Source organism: Erpetoichthys calabaricus, chromosome 12 (genome assembly GCF_900747795.2).
Source record: "Erpetoichthys calabaricus chromosome 12, fErpCal1.3, whole genome shotgun sequence".
Taxonomy (NCBI): Eukaryota; Metazoa; Chordata; class Cladistia; order Polypteriformes; family Polypteridae; genus Erpetoichthys; species Erpetoichthys calabaricus.
Window position 1 is genome coordinate 47,806,202 of NC_041405.2, and position 15,284 is coordinate 47,821,485.

General features: G+C 42.2%; 1 protein-coding gene across 1 annotated transcript in view; it reads left to right on the plus strand.

The window, feature by feature from the left end:
- The first annotated feature begins 14,455 nt into the window (after window positions 1-14,455).
- The window catches only part of gab3 (GRB2 associated binding protein 3), an 80,164-nt gene continuing 79,335 nt past the window's right edge, over window positions 14,456-15,284 (plus strand). Inside the window, exon 1 of the mRNA XM_028815460.2 lies at window positions 14,456-14,833. Within this exon, the coding sequence (XP_028671293.2) occupies window positions 14,762-14,833 (72 nt within the window). The 5' untranslated portion in view covers window positions 14,456-14,761. The remainder of the gene's footprint in view (window positions 14,834-15,284) is intronic.

The window sequence follows — 15,284 nt, forward strand, 5'->3', positions numbered from 1 at the left end:
TAATCCGTCTGTGTTCTACATGTCAATATGGGCTTGTGTGTGTAATGTTGTTGGTCGACCAGATTGACCTTCATCAGTTATTCTTGCCCTTCCTCCTTTAAACCTTTATATTAGTTCATAAACTTTTCATAGACTTATGCTGTTTCTGCTTTCATACTGAACCAATATTCTTCAGTGAAGGTCAACAGGTTTCACTGCCTCTGCCCAAATAAATCTCACTACCGTACAGTGATCAACAACAGTGCAATCCCGCAGCAGAACATCCATGTTCATTTGATCTTGGCTTCAACAAAATCGACAGCACAGCACTGCGTTCTGAGTGTTCAAAGTACCCATAAGCCATCACAAACATGTTTTATGGCATTGGCTTCTACCCATTGCAGTTACTACATAATTTTCAAATTGCCTTTCATTTTTAATTCTCACTTGTATTACTTTATTATTAAAATACAAGTGGGTTATAAACTCTACTTTTTTAAAACAGTTGTACAAAATATCAAGTAAATATATTATTGAGTTTGGTAAAGCACTGAATGGTGGTGCAACATGGTAGCACAGTGTTTAGCAGTGACACCTCACACATCCCATGTCCTGAGACTGAGTAGTCCACATTGTCTGGTGGTGCCCACATGTCCCATCTGTGTCTGAGTGGTGTCTACCTACATGCTCTCCCCAAGTCTATGTGGGTTTTCCTCTGAGGCCTTTGGCTTTCCTGCCACATCCCCAGAGCCATGCAGATGACATGTATTGGCACTTCCATACTGCCCTGGGGTGTGTTTGTGTCTGTGTGTTTGACAGTCCCTGAGATGGACAGGGCTGTTTTCTGCATTGTACTCGGGCTCTGGTCATCTGTGGCCCTGCAATAGAATAAATAGTTTTAAGTATGAATGAATGGCTTGATTCTTGTTCATTTTTTCTTTGCTTTGACCTCACTCTTCAGGAGAGCGATAACACCGCGTCCCCATATTTCCAAAGCCTAGTGTTCAAATCCCAACTTGGTTACTGCCTGTGTGGAGTTTGCATGTCTTCACCACATTTGTATGGATTTTTCTAATCCCAATCCCCAAAGACATGTGTCAGGGTGTCTGGCAACTCTAAATTGGCCCTCCATGAGTGAGTGTGCCCACTAATAAACTGACATGCCATCCAGGGTTGCCTGCCATGTGAACAAAGTGATCTAGATAAGCCCTTGCATGGAAGTCTGGAATTGGGGTAAATGGGTTCAGAAAAACTTTGAATGGATGGATTATGCCCTGCCAATTCACAGAAAAGAGGAAATTGGTGTCATTCAATTGATTTTTCCGTGTCTTAAACTGGCTTGTCTGAGGCAGGGTACTCATTTTATTGAGTTTCATGTAAAAAGAGTTGATTTCCCTCTAGGCTCGAGCTGGGAATGTCCCCCCTCTTTTGTGAAATTCATGCAAAGAAAGCTAAGCCTTTAAAGGCCAGCCTAGTCAAAATGCATCCTGCCATGGGGAAGTAACGCAATGTTAACTGTCAGCTCGGTTGCCGGGGTCACTTTTCTTATGTTTCATAACTCATCTGCTTCCCTGTTTGCCCAAAAACAGAATCGCTGCAGGGGTTTGCACCTTCTTATCTTCTGCACCCACATGGTTATTCACAGGACGCAGTGCTGCAAGACCATGCCAGAGAACTATAAACGAATGTGCGAGCCCTGGAAAGCCTGTGAGTGTCACTCTAAAGAAGTGAAAGAAACAAAAAGAAATTCTGGAGAACCATTCCCTTTCAGAAAGCTGTTCTAAATGAAGCACAGCAGCCTGGTTCTTACTGATTTACTACAAGTGCACAAGTCTGGACTTCTAGCCAATAGTTTATCTTGAGTCGAAGCAACAGAACTCTTCTGACGCTGATATCCTTACTGTTACAAAACCCAGCAAAGGCACGTCCAGAACATCAAGCCGTCTGCCTTGGTGAGACTCCAAATGTCCTGATCTCCAGAGTCATGCATACTTTTAATGGCCGTCCCATCATTATCAGTGGCCCTTACTATCGCAATTATTGGGTGCTCATGATTTCATGTTTTGTCCTCTAAAAACCTGAACTGCTCCCTTTGTAAGTTTGACCATAGATTTATTAAGTTATCCTGCGCTGTAACAGTGTCTCCTCTTGGTAGTTTTTAAATTAGACCTGTGTTGGATTTGTAATGGTGCTAAAATGTATTGAGTAGACTTTCAAGATCTTCCTAGTATCTATCAGCAATGCATTTTTTGTTCTAATTTATTTGCTGGTAAATCTGCTGAAATAATTCATTGATGTGACCAGAGCTGTTCAATCCATTAGGCAACATTGGCAACCGGCAAGGGTGCCATCACCCGATGGGTGCTATTAATGAAAGTTAAGTGGTGCATGCTCCAGATACCGAGGAGGACCTTCCCTTTCCTTGGTCCCTGAAGTCTAATAATACTGAATTTGGGCTATGGACACTGGGGCACCATTTCAGTAACTCAAGTGGCACAATCTCCTGACACCAAGGTGGAACCTTCTCCCTTGGTCCTTGAAGTCTAATACTACTGAATATATGCTATGGACACTGCGGGCACCATTTTGGTAACTCAAGTGGCTTGTTCTCCAGACACCGAGGGGACACACCCCCTTTGGTCCTTGGAGTTTATTAATGCTGAATGCATGCTATGAACACTGATGGGTGCCATTTTAGTAACTCAAGTGGCTTGTGCTCCAGGTACTGAGAAGAACCCTTCACCCTGGGTCTTTCAAGACTTATAATACTGAATGAATGCTATGGTAACTCAAGTGGCGCACACTCTGAACACCAGGAACCCACCACCCCTCCTAGGGCTCCATATGCACTTTGAGTGGCACTGGATGTGACAATCAATTCATTTCCAAACCTACTTAATCTAATTATAGTTTCACAAGGGTCCAGGGTCCCAGGCAACATTGGGTGCATAGAATAAAACAGCTTAAGATGGGGAACTGAAGGGATAAATGGCACTTGTGCTATTTTGACAGTTTCATTAGTGACTCAAAAGCAACCGAGGGTGGATTTGTTTTAAGGTGTGCCCTGTGGCGGACGGGCATCCCACTCATGCTTCCAGTTTGAGTTCCAGCCCCCTGCAATTGGAGCAAAAAGATAGTTAATGAGTGGGTGGATGGTTACTGGCAGTAAATACTACAGTGGGGTTCCCTCTGTAATCCCGGACTTTAATACTCTCATCCTCTTTGCATGTCTTCCTCCTTAAGCTCCATTTCCTCTCAGAGCCCAAAAACACACTGTTAGGCTTAATGGCATCTGTAAAACTGCCCAGTGGGAGTTAATGTGTATGACATACTGGCATCCTGTCTCAAAAGCAAGTTTGTTTCTTTCTTGCAAATGATGCTATGTCATGGGTTTTCCTGCTGAAAAGCAGGTTTAGGTAATAAATTCATGTACATATAGATGAAGGGAGGAGGATCCCAATATTGCTGATCTTTCAGACGTTATTGCTGTTCTTCTGTGGAGACTTTTCTCAGAATTTATCTCAACATTTATGGGAAATCCTGCCCACAGACACACACCCATACCCTGCCCAAGCTCTACAGAAATACACGCACACACATACTGTATAGTGGCCTCCTCCGAAAGCGAACACTTCAGGGCCATCATAATGGAGTCATCATTTTCTGTCAAATAAAGAAAACTGAATATTTCCTTTTTTCTTAATGCACATATGAAAAGAGCTGATTTAATAATCAAGAGTGGTTTGTACCTTTGTAATACATTTTTCACTTACATGATTTTCTTCTGTCAATGCAGAAAAAAATTAAAAGCTTCAAAGATTCTTTTCTAGCAGAATCATTTATATTTTCTGTATATTGTAATTAATTTGTTATATACTATAATATACTATTTTATGTAATTAAATTATATTTATTGTAAAATAAATATGTTTTGATCAACCCTAATATGTGTGTGCATATACAGTATACTGTATATGTTACCAGCAATGTATGAAAGGCAGGCATTGTATAGAATGCCTAGGTAATATATAGAATGCCAAAAATTGGACGGCAAAGTATGAAATGATTAACATGTCACACATTTCCTAGGCATTCTATGCAATACCAAAAAAAAAAAAGGCAAAGTATAAAATACTCCCACTAATGATGTTTCTAATGTCACATGGCAACAAGTAGGTTCATATTTTATTTTCTCCTGTTTTCCTCAATAAGAAAGTTCTATACTTTATTTTGTATTTCTTTCATTTTTATATACGTCTTTTCAATAAGAGCCTTTCATGACTCTCTTTTAATACCTTGCCTAAATAGCATTTGTCATTCAATATAATGCCTAGGTATTACATACAATGCCTAGGGAAAGTATATATAATATTAAAATAATTTGGATATTTCATACTTTGCCCAAAAACGCCAGGCATTCTATGTATTGCCTAGGCATTCTATACAATGCCTGCCTTTCATACATTGCCGGTAACATATATATATGTGTATATATCCATCCATCCATCCATCCATTATCCAACCCTCTATATCCTAACTACAGGGTCACGGGGGTCTGCTGGAGCCAATCCCAGCCAACACAGGGCACAAGACAGGAAACAAACCCTGGGCAGGGTGCCAGCCCACCGCAGATGTGTATATATATGAGGGTAAATCAAAAAGTAAAGGAATTTTGAAAATTCTCCGGTAATTGCAGATAGAAGCTCACAATACAACACGTCCATGAAGGCTTATGGGTAGTTCAAACATGCATAGTGCAGCACTTAAAGTTAAGCCAAGGTCAAATGAACATGGATACTCGGCTGCACCATTTTTGAACAGTGTGCTGTAGTGAGATTTCTTTGGGTAGAGGGAGTGAAACCTGCCAAAATTCTCAGAAGGATGTTGATTTGTTCAGATCAGTAAGCTGTTTTGGTACCCATCTTGTACAAGTCATTGGGAAAATGGCATGTGCCGATCCATAGCTAATATCCAAATGCGTAGCAACAGCGGACAACGTAATCTGTCAGTCTTCTCTGATGAAGGCATTCACCATCTCAATGTGAGCTTGTTTGTGTGCACAATGTTGATGGTCAAGTAGATCGAGTTTTGTAGGTCACGCTTGTTCTTCCCGCTTTAAACCTTTCTATCCATTCATAAACTTTTTTTATTGAGTCATAACGTTTTCACTTCCGTACTAAGCCAACATCCTTTGGTGAATTTCAGCAGGTTTCACTCTCTGTGCCCAAAGAAATCTCACTTAGGTGCATTGTTCAACAATGGTGCAATCCCACAGCAGATCTGCCATGTTCATCTTGGCTTCAGCTAGACTAACGGCAGACAGCTGCCTAGTAAGTATTCAAACTAACCATAAGCCACAAACATGTTGTATTGTGTGAGCTTCTATCCACAGCAAATTACCACACAATTTTCAAATTGCCTTTACTTTTTCATTAACCCTCATACACTCACCAGTCACTTAATTGGGTACACCTTGCTAGTACCAGTTTGGACCCCCTTTTGACTTCAGAACTGATGTCATTCTTCATGGGACAGATTCAGCTATGTGCTGGAAACATCACTCAGGGATTCTGGTCCATATTGACATGATAGCATCACGTGGATGCTGCAGATTTGATGATGTGAATCTCCTGTTCCACAACATCCCAAATGTGCTCTATTGGATTGAGATCTGGTGACTGTGGAGACCATTTGAGTACAGTGAACTCGTTGTCATGTTCAAGAAGCCAGTTTGAGATGATCTGAGCTTTGTGACATGGCATATTATCCTGCTGGAAGTGGCCATCAGAGTATGGGTACACTGCGGTCATAAAGGGATCGACAGCAACAATACTCAGGTAGGCTGTGGTGTTTAAATGATGTTTAGTTTGCGCTAAGGGGCCCAGAGTTTGCCAAGAAAATATCCCCCACATCATTACACCACCACAAGCAGCATAAACCATTGATACTAAGCAGGATGAATCCATGTTTCATGTATATATATATATATATAGGTAACCACCCATACAATCAGATTGTGACACAGACTTCGAATGCCGTGAATGTAATTACCCCAATCTACATGCTGTCAAATAAACGAACCACATGCCGAGGCGCAACGTTAGGGGCATCGCCTCTGACGCTGACGTCCGAGGTTCGATTCCCGAGAGGGAGTGCAGTGGAGTGTGTACACCTGATGAGCCCAGAATGAGGGCGAAACACGTGTCGTGTACTCTTTGCATTTATTTGACAGTAAACTATTTTCAACCATTCTATGATCTGCTCCTCACAAACTGAGGGCACCGTGGTGGATGTTAGCAGATTGCTGGCCAACCACAAGCGTTACCTGGTAGGTAACCACCCATACAATCAGATTGTGACACAGACTACGAAAGCCGTGAATATATATATATATATATATATATATATATATATATATATATATATATATATGAGAACTGGAATCCCAGCCTTGACAAAGGATTCCTTACCTAGCCATGAGGCCTTCACAGTGTAAGTAGAACACTGATAAATTGACATCCTGGACAGGATTGTTGGTGGTGTCATTCATGGTTGTGATGACATAAGGGAAGGACGGAAGGAGACTGGTATTCCCACGTGCATACCAGCAGGGCTGCCCATCAGTTCCTAAGCTCCCACCAGGAAAGCTTCCAGTTGAATACTTCCATATTTTCAGCTCCATCTAACCAGGACATGCCACTTGGGTGCAATGTTATGGTTCCAGGAATTCTAAAAGAAGCCATTCCTTCTTGAAACTTATTTGTTAAATTGAAATACGTCTTATGAGTCTATGAATTGTGTATCTGAAATTGTGTCTGGGGTTTAAGGCTCTGAGATGCCCCCCAGTTTCCATACCACTTACATAAAATGTATTGTTTTGTTTGTACAACCACTAACCTGTTGATGACTTCATTGTCTTCATCATTAATCTAGCATGTCAGATGGAGGTAGCCCTTTAAAGTGGAGAAAAGATGGTTGTCACACAGGGCTGTAGCATCTCACAGAGTAGCCTTTGCAACCTGTGCACTGTGAACAGGGACATTGTCATGATGCAGAAGCGGGACGGATGACAGATCACCTTGTAGCTTCTCCCATTTTGTCTGCTACAACTTGAAAAGTAGATCTGCATATTATTAACTAGTTAAACAGGTCTTGTGAAGCAGATAATGAATGTGGACTACACCCTGTTTCACTTCTTATTGATCTTAGTGCTGCATCTGATACAGTCAATCCTAATATTCTGCTCTCCTGTCTCCAATCAAACCTTGGAGTTTGTGGCATTGCTTTAGCATCATTGACATCACATCTTACTGATAGGCAACACATTTTTGTTCTACTGGAAAACATGAATGTCATACTGCTGTACTTTCACAGGGCTCTGCTTTAGGTCCCCTCCTGTTTAATATTTACATTCTTCCCTTGGACTCCATCATTCGTCAACATGGTTTATCATTTCATTTTTATGTTCACACAAATTTAATTTAGTACCAGGCTCACAAGTCAGCTTCCACCTTCCTCCTTTGTAAATTGCTGATCTGATATCAAGTTTTGGATGGCATCAAACATCCTAATGCTGAACAGTGAAAAAAAACGTACATGAAGCCTGTTGGATCCAAAGCTGCTGTTCCAAGGGTTAGTGACTTCAGCCTTAGTTTAGATGAAATCGCAATGTCCCCTCTCTAGTGAAGTTCATAATCTTGGTGTTACTTTTGATCCTGCACTTTCTTTTCAATCACACATTTTTTCCTTGACTATACTCACTTTCTGTCACTTGTGTAACATTGCCCATCTCTGTTTTTCACTCGGCTTTTGTGACGCAGAAACTCGTGTTCATGCTTTTGTTACTTCTCATGTAGATTACTGTAATCCACTCTTTTCAGATCTGTCTGCCATAACTCTTAATAAAGTGTAATATGTATAAAATTCTGCTTTCAGATTACTTACTGACACACTAGTGAGAAGTTAAGCAAAATGACACCTTTTATTGGCTAACTAAAAAGATTACAATATGCAAGTGTGGCAGACGACGAGGGACCTTGCCCCACTGGGTCGCCTGGAATAGGGAACGACTGGGAGAGGGGCAATATATTCCCCTGGACGCAAGAGGGCAGTCCCCCTGGATTCCATAAGAGCTGGGAAGCTTAGCCCTGTGGGGGTCCGTGGCCGGCACCAGGGGGTGCCTGGATGGTCCCTGAGCCAAAGACAATAGCACTTCCACCACACCAGGAAGTGCTGCCAGAACAGGAACAATGTAAGCTCGGAGTGCTTCCGGGTGTAAGGGCAGTACTTCTGCCACACTAGAAGTGCTGCGGGAAGACCATCACGGAGCACCTGGAGCACGTCCGGGGTGGGATAAAAGGGGCCGCCTCACTCCATTTGGAGAGCCAGAGTCAGGTGGCAGTAGATGGAGCTTGCGAGGAGAGGAGTGGAGGCAGCTGAAGGAAGGAGGAAGAAAGGACAGAGTTGTATTGTGGTGATTTGGGCACTGTGTGTGTTGTTGAAAAATAAACGGTGCATGTTTTGGACACTTGGAGTCCGTGTCTGTTTGTGTCGAGGCTGATCTTTCACAGCAAGCTTTTGAGGCAACTCAGGCCCCTTCTTTAGGTAAGATGTAATCAGAAGGGGCCTGAATTGCTCTTGAAACATTGCATATTGTAATCTTTTTAGTTAGCCAATAAAAGGTGTCACTTAGCCATTATGAATTTAGTGACAGTTTAAGCAAACACGGTACAACACTCTATACTGTATTACTGACACTAGGAAATCTGCTTGTGTCATACTTGTTCTATTTCAGTTACACTGGCTTCCTGTAGTGGCTCGTATAAAATATAAACTACTTGTCCTTACATTTAAAGATCTAAATGGCCTTCTTCCATCTGTGAACACCTCTGTCCTTACAAACCTGTGTGTGTGCTCAGATCCTCGGCCACTGATCTACATTCTTTTCATCTTGCACATCTGTCTACGGTGGGACACAGATCTTTCAGGATAGTTGTCCCCTACACTCTGGAACAATCTTCCACGTCATCTCTGTAACTATACAAATTTAACTCCAACCTCAAAACACATCTTTTTGCTCAATGCTATCATTCCATCTGACAGTCGTTACTCATCATTTCACCATTTAAATGTAATAACAAAAATGTTGTATGCTATATATTCTAACTTGTTTTATAATATTCTGTGTCATTTAAACATTTAGGCATGCATGAGATTGAATAACTTTTATTATAACTGTAAAGTGACCCTAAATCTTAGTTAAGGAGCTATATAAATAAAACTTATTATTACACTGTGTTATCAGAATTTGTGTTCACCTAATCGCCACTTGTTTGGATCTTACATGTTGGAGGGTCACTATGCTTCCATATTTTAAATCAATCTTTAGACTCTGGGCCATAGTGATTGAGCCAGAGTTTATTTTCAGTTGCTTATTAAATTTTGCCCGTGCCAATTCATTAGCTCAAAGTTCTCCTTGCAAAATGGAAATGTAGTGATGCTTCATTTCAGGAGTCAATATTCTGGCCATCCAACATGCACCAACCTGATCAGGTTAAATTTTTAAGAAAGAATGGTTTCAAATGACCCATATAACAATCGCTGTCGTGTCTGCTATCTCACCCACCATCCCTCTTTGATTCTCCTTTGTGATTTGCTCCACAATTTCGTCTGTCATCAGTTCGGTCACAACTGAATTCTGCAGTCCATCTCTTGCCTGTGAGACATGCATAGGGTTAGCAGCACACATTGACTGAGTAAAAATGAGTTTCCCAAGGCATGTTGTTCACTAGTGTTAAAAATTCCCTAATCATGTGATTTTTGGCACCCATATTGACTTGGTTCCTGAAACAAGAAATATACACACCAAAAACCACATGCTTGAAAGTTGTATGTTACACATTTTGTCATAGAGGAGGTCATCTTGGGCCACTTATGAAATCAGCTCAGTAGAGCACCTATTTAAGGTTCAGGAGCCAAATTATTTTTATCAAATATATATATATCCCCGTGACCCTGTAGTTAGGATATAGCGGATTGGATAATGGATGGATGGATTTTATATATATATATATATATATATATATATATATATATATAGTGACCTGTACACAAGAAGGCCACAAAAGTCCCAGATTCAAATAAGGTATTTCTTTATTTATTGTAAATAAATACCTGAAATCAGGCTTCTTCCTCAGAGTCAGCACAAAACAAATCTTTTTCATCTTCTTACTTCTTCCAAATCTACCTAGGTGAGAGTTGCCCCACTCCACTCCTGACTCCCCGAGGTTCCTTTTTAACTAAGCACTTTTGGGGCCAGGACATTGACCAAAAGAAGCACTCCGAGGTCAGTTGGAAGCATTCCAAAGCAGGGAGAGTCCTTCCCTGCATCTCCCTCTGGCAGCACCTATAGAACTCAGCAGGGCTGCCCAATTGGACTACTTTTCCCAGTATGCTTTGCGGGTGTGCATGGGTGCTCCAGTCCATGAGGACTACCACCCAGCATATCCTTGCCAGGAAGGGAGGCCAGAGTGGAAGGACAGCAATGGGCTGTTCTCGAGACCAGATTGGGAATTTATGCCCTGCCAGGAAGGGAGTGCAGGATAATGGAAGGTCCAGGTTAGTTGGCCTTTTCAGAGGATATACTCCCCTGATATACTAGAGGGCAGCATTTTTCTCTCACTGCTCCCATTTTCTGGGCCACGGGACATGCAGGAAATCATAGTCCCATGGAACAACCATGCTGCATGCCATGGGTACAGCCAAGCGGATCTGCAGGGGTGAACTGTCCCACCTGACCCAAAAGTGCTTTCTTTGGACTTGGATCGAAGACTGGAAGTACTTTGAGGATGCGGTTTAAAAGAAGCCTCTGCCTCACTTCCAAAAGTTGCGTCGGGAGGCAGCGGACAACAGTTGCATGGAGGAAGAGGAGTAGAGAGAAAGAGGAAGTAGTCACCATTCCTGTGTGTAATGAGTTGTGTAAAGGTATTTGGAAGAAGTAAAACTATTGTATTTGAATCAGTGACTGTGTGGAAAAAGACATGCAGGTTATGATTGCTACTCTCAAGCACACGTTAATAAGACAGAAGACAAATAATAGAAATAAATAGTGCAATAATTAAAAAAAGAATAATAATACAAGAATAAACTCTGTGTTTCCTATTCTCACAACAGTAAATGTAATTTTGCTCACCCCTGTAGAGATATACAGGGGTGGGTAAAATTAGGTTTACAGTTATTTGTATGGAAAAAGACATGTAGGTTATTCTTGTAGTATACTTGCTAATAGTAATAAGAAGAAGAAGGAAAAGAAGACAAATAAAACACATAAATAATACATTAATTAATAAATAATAATACCCTAATAAATATATTTACTAGCCGTCCCCCGCGGCTCCACCTGCGTAGTACTGAAACAGGACAGTGAGGAGGACACTGCCCAGCTCCCCACTCCTGACGTCACGCTTCCCTCTGCCCTCGACCCCCAGCCTCTGTCTCAGATTAGCATAAATGTATTGCTCCTGCAAGAGAACTATGATACATAGTGTAATGACAGAAGTCTCAAAATCAACAAGCAAATTATGGAAAAAAAAACTCGATCTAAATCTTTTAAGTAGTTCTCTCGTGAAAAGCTGACTGACAGACAAACAGACATTGAATTTTATATAGAGAGACATATACACCAGACACACACTGTAGAGGCAGGAATGTGGCATCAATCCATTGTAGGGCACACTCACCCATTCATTCACACAGGACCAGTTTAGTGTCACCAGATAACCTACCTGCACATCTTTGGGAAGTCAGAGGAAAACCCATTGAAAGAAAATGTAAACTCCCTCCAGGAATTGACTGGGGATTGAACCCAGGAATCAACAAAGTACAAATCTTCATTTCTGTGTCCATCTGTCTGTCTCCAGCTCCCCTGCAAATGTGTACTTGAAAGCTACTGTAGGTCCAGAGAAAGAATGGATGGATGGGTGTCTCGTAGCTTTTAATCTCCCAACATGCTGACTATAGTTGACTTGCAGGAGGCTTGGATTAACTATGGATAATCAGTTCTACTGCCTTTCCTGTCCTCACAGTTTGATTAAAACTTGTCCTCTCTCTCTTAGCTCAGCTTTTACAGCCCCAGCTTGCCTTGTTCAAACATGGCTGGTCACAGCTGACCACAAGAAGTTAAAATCAAGAGAAACAACTTCACATATGGGTTCTAATGTGGACAGCATACTGTTTATGAGTTGGTGCCTGTTGTGGATGAATGTGCATGGGGGAGAGCAACTTGTGCTAATAACGGTATGAAATTACATAACCCAAAATAACCGACATTTTTACAAAAACAAACCCATAAATACACAGCCTGTGTTTTGTCTTGACTGCTGCACTATTAACATAATATTCTCAAAGCCAGTTGCCAGAAGCCGGAGAACACCAGGGTCCAAGTCTGGACTTCGTGCCAGACAATCGCAGGGTCCATTCACATACAAATGGGCCAACTTAACTCAACCTACACGTCTTTGGGATGTGACGCTACAACTGGAGTACCTGAAGAAACTAAAACACGGGCACAGGGAGAATGTGTAAACTCCACACAGACAGTAAGCAGGCACAGTATTTGAACCCAAGACTCTTAAGCAGTGGAACTAACTACCACATCATTCCATTATGAAGTCCTCAATCTGGTTTATGTCCATCCCAGTGCAGATTCTGGGCATTTAACTGGCAGGTCTGGAACAATGCAGATTTGGAAAATGTATTAAAGCACAGTGTTTATGCCGTCCCGGCCCAGTTGTATCTCTCTATGTTTATTTGCAACCTACAAATTTAGCCTTGGTGAGATGAGCGCTAATGTCAAAATGATCCACCGCACACATAAAATGTTGTCCCCCTTGGTGAAACGAGCATGAATACCAGAATGGGTTTAGAGGTACTTTAGTGAAATAACTGCACATGTTGGTGCAACAAGCACACATGTCAAAGTGGTGGGACGGGTTTCCATATCTGAGATCATCATAGATAAATAAGGAAATATACATCTTGCGGCACTGTCGATTACTTAGGCGACCCACTTTTTACACCCTACAATGGCAACCCATGAGCCATTGTCCTCAGCACATGACCCACTGGTTGAGAAACACTGGGTGCAGCTGACAGTTTGAGTTAGTGATTTTGTCTACAAGATATTCATATTTTTTTTCAACATTTACTTTTCTTGTTTTGGGGTACCTTCTGTTTATATGTGCTCCTCATCTTCCACAGTCTAAAGACATGACCAGGCTGCTTGGTGAGTACGCATTGAACAGATGTGAGCAACTTCACCCTTTGATGGACCAGTGCCCATACCCAGAGCTGTTCCCTCCTTGACCTCTCATTGCTGGGATTATCAATGTACAGAATAAAGTGTTTTCTGAATATGAAGGAATGAGCAGATGGGTGTTTTTGAGCCATCTAATTTATTACAATTGAGAAGATGTGCATGTATGTGTGTGTGTGTAATTACCTCTTATGGCTACTGCCCGAGTGTGTAGGACGAAGAGTGGATATGCCCCTTAGATAGCTGGTGTTTTGGAGTCTTACACCCTCCCAAAATCTGTTCCTTCTCTCTCTCTCTCTCTCTCTCTCTCTCTCTCACACACACACACACACACACACACATAGATCAATTCATCTGCCTGTCGATCATTTTTATTCCATGTCACATGACAGATTAAAACTTGTATCTGCTGTTCCTCATTTCATTTCTCTATCTCCCTTTGTGGCTCTGACTTTTGCATGCATTGTCACTCACAATGGGATGATATGTATGTGTCCTTGTTCTCATTTTGTTGATATCACTAAAAATATACGGTCATGACTTTAAGATTTGAGCTTGACTGTGATTCCCACCATGTACTCTGGAGTCTCCAGGACAGGTTTCCTGAGTCTGATGCTGGTCACAGTGATTCACAGTGCTACCTTACAGAGTCCAACTCTTGGATCTGAGGTCGCTGCTTTGTGGTGTCTGCACAGGTGTTTCCATGAGTCCATAATATTATAGACTGGTACCCAGGTAGGTGATATGGTGAGGCAATGAAGAGCATTGCCGAGTTCAGGATCTGACTTCTAGCATGTTCGCTATGATGGTGGTATTCGTTATTTGCTTTTGCCCACTGTTTGGCTTTCTCAAGCAGATGTGTGTATTAAATAAACTGGCATCTCTAGACTGGCTCCTGTGGGTATAGTGTATCCTGCCAAGGACTGGTTCCCCGTCTGAGTTTGTGCCAGATAATGTCTAGCTCCATATCCTGTAACCCTAAACTGAATGAAGTGGGCTCAATAAAGGATGCATACCCTGATAACAATTATAGCATGTTTAGGAAGACACATTTGAAGCAACATACTTAATTTAAAAATACACGCTGATATTAAAAAATACAGAAGATTCAACGTTTAATTTTGTTCTTACAGTCAAAAATGTCAGTGCTGCTTCTCCGTCGCTTCCCTGCCGTCTCACATGTGTCCCGCTCCGTTATCCCCGCACGTTTCACTCGCCCACTTATCACCTTCGGGTTTTAATCTGGATTCAGGTCCGTTTGGTTTTGCAGCTAAAGTGGTTTCCAGCAGTTATAGTGTCTTGTCGCCACTCTAGTGCTTGGTTGCTCTGGATGAAAACCGCTGTGTTCACATAGTGGGAGGAGAGTGGTTTTTGTCAAAGATCAATGCCTTGACTTCCTTCTCTTTGCTCCGCTCAGAAGCAGCCAGTTTCGCATTCGCAGCAGGAGCGCTGTCAGCTAGCGGCGTCAGCATGAGCTCTGGGGATATTGTGTGCACGGGGTGGCTCATCAAGTCACCTCCCGAGAAGAAGCTCAAGAGATACGTGAGTAGTTGGCGGCGCGGGCTTGTCTTTTTTCCACCGCTTTTTGCTCTTCATTATCTCGTAGCAGGAACTGTATGGGATGCGCGCGTGCGGACACAGAGAGGACACTCCAGCTTCGAAGCTGCCGCCTGGACCGCCCTGCACCACGGATGCCCTCTGCAAGTGGCACAAAAACAAACTAAAAATGATCATTTTACCGCTTGTGGATTTACCGAGTACCTCTCCAACGAGGGTCGCTTCGAGTTTTATTTGTGTAGAACGGCAACTGGCGACAGTCATTTAGCTTAGCACTCTCATCAACCTGTGACTAGATGGGGATTGAAAGCGATTGCATTGGGTGTGGAGACGCAAGTCTGCCCTCCTGCGTGTTATTACCGCCTTAGTAAACGTGCCAATGCTGCTTAAGCAACCCTGGGGGTCCCGTGCTGGTACGCGATCGTTGAGATGCCGC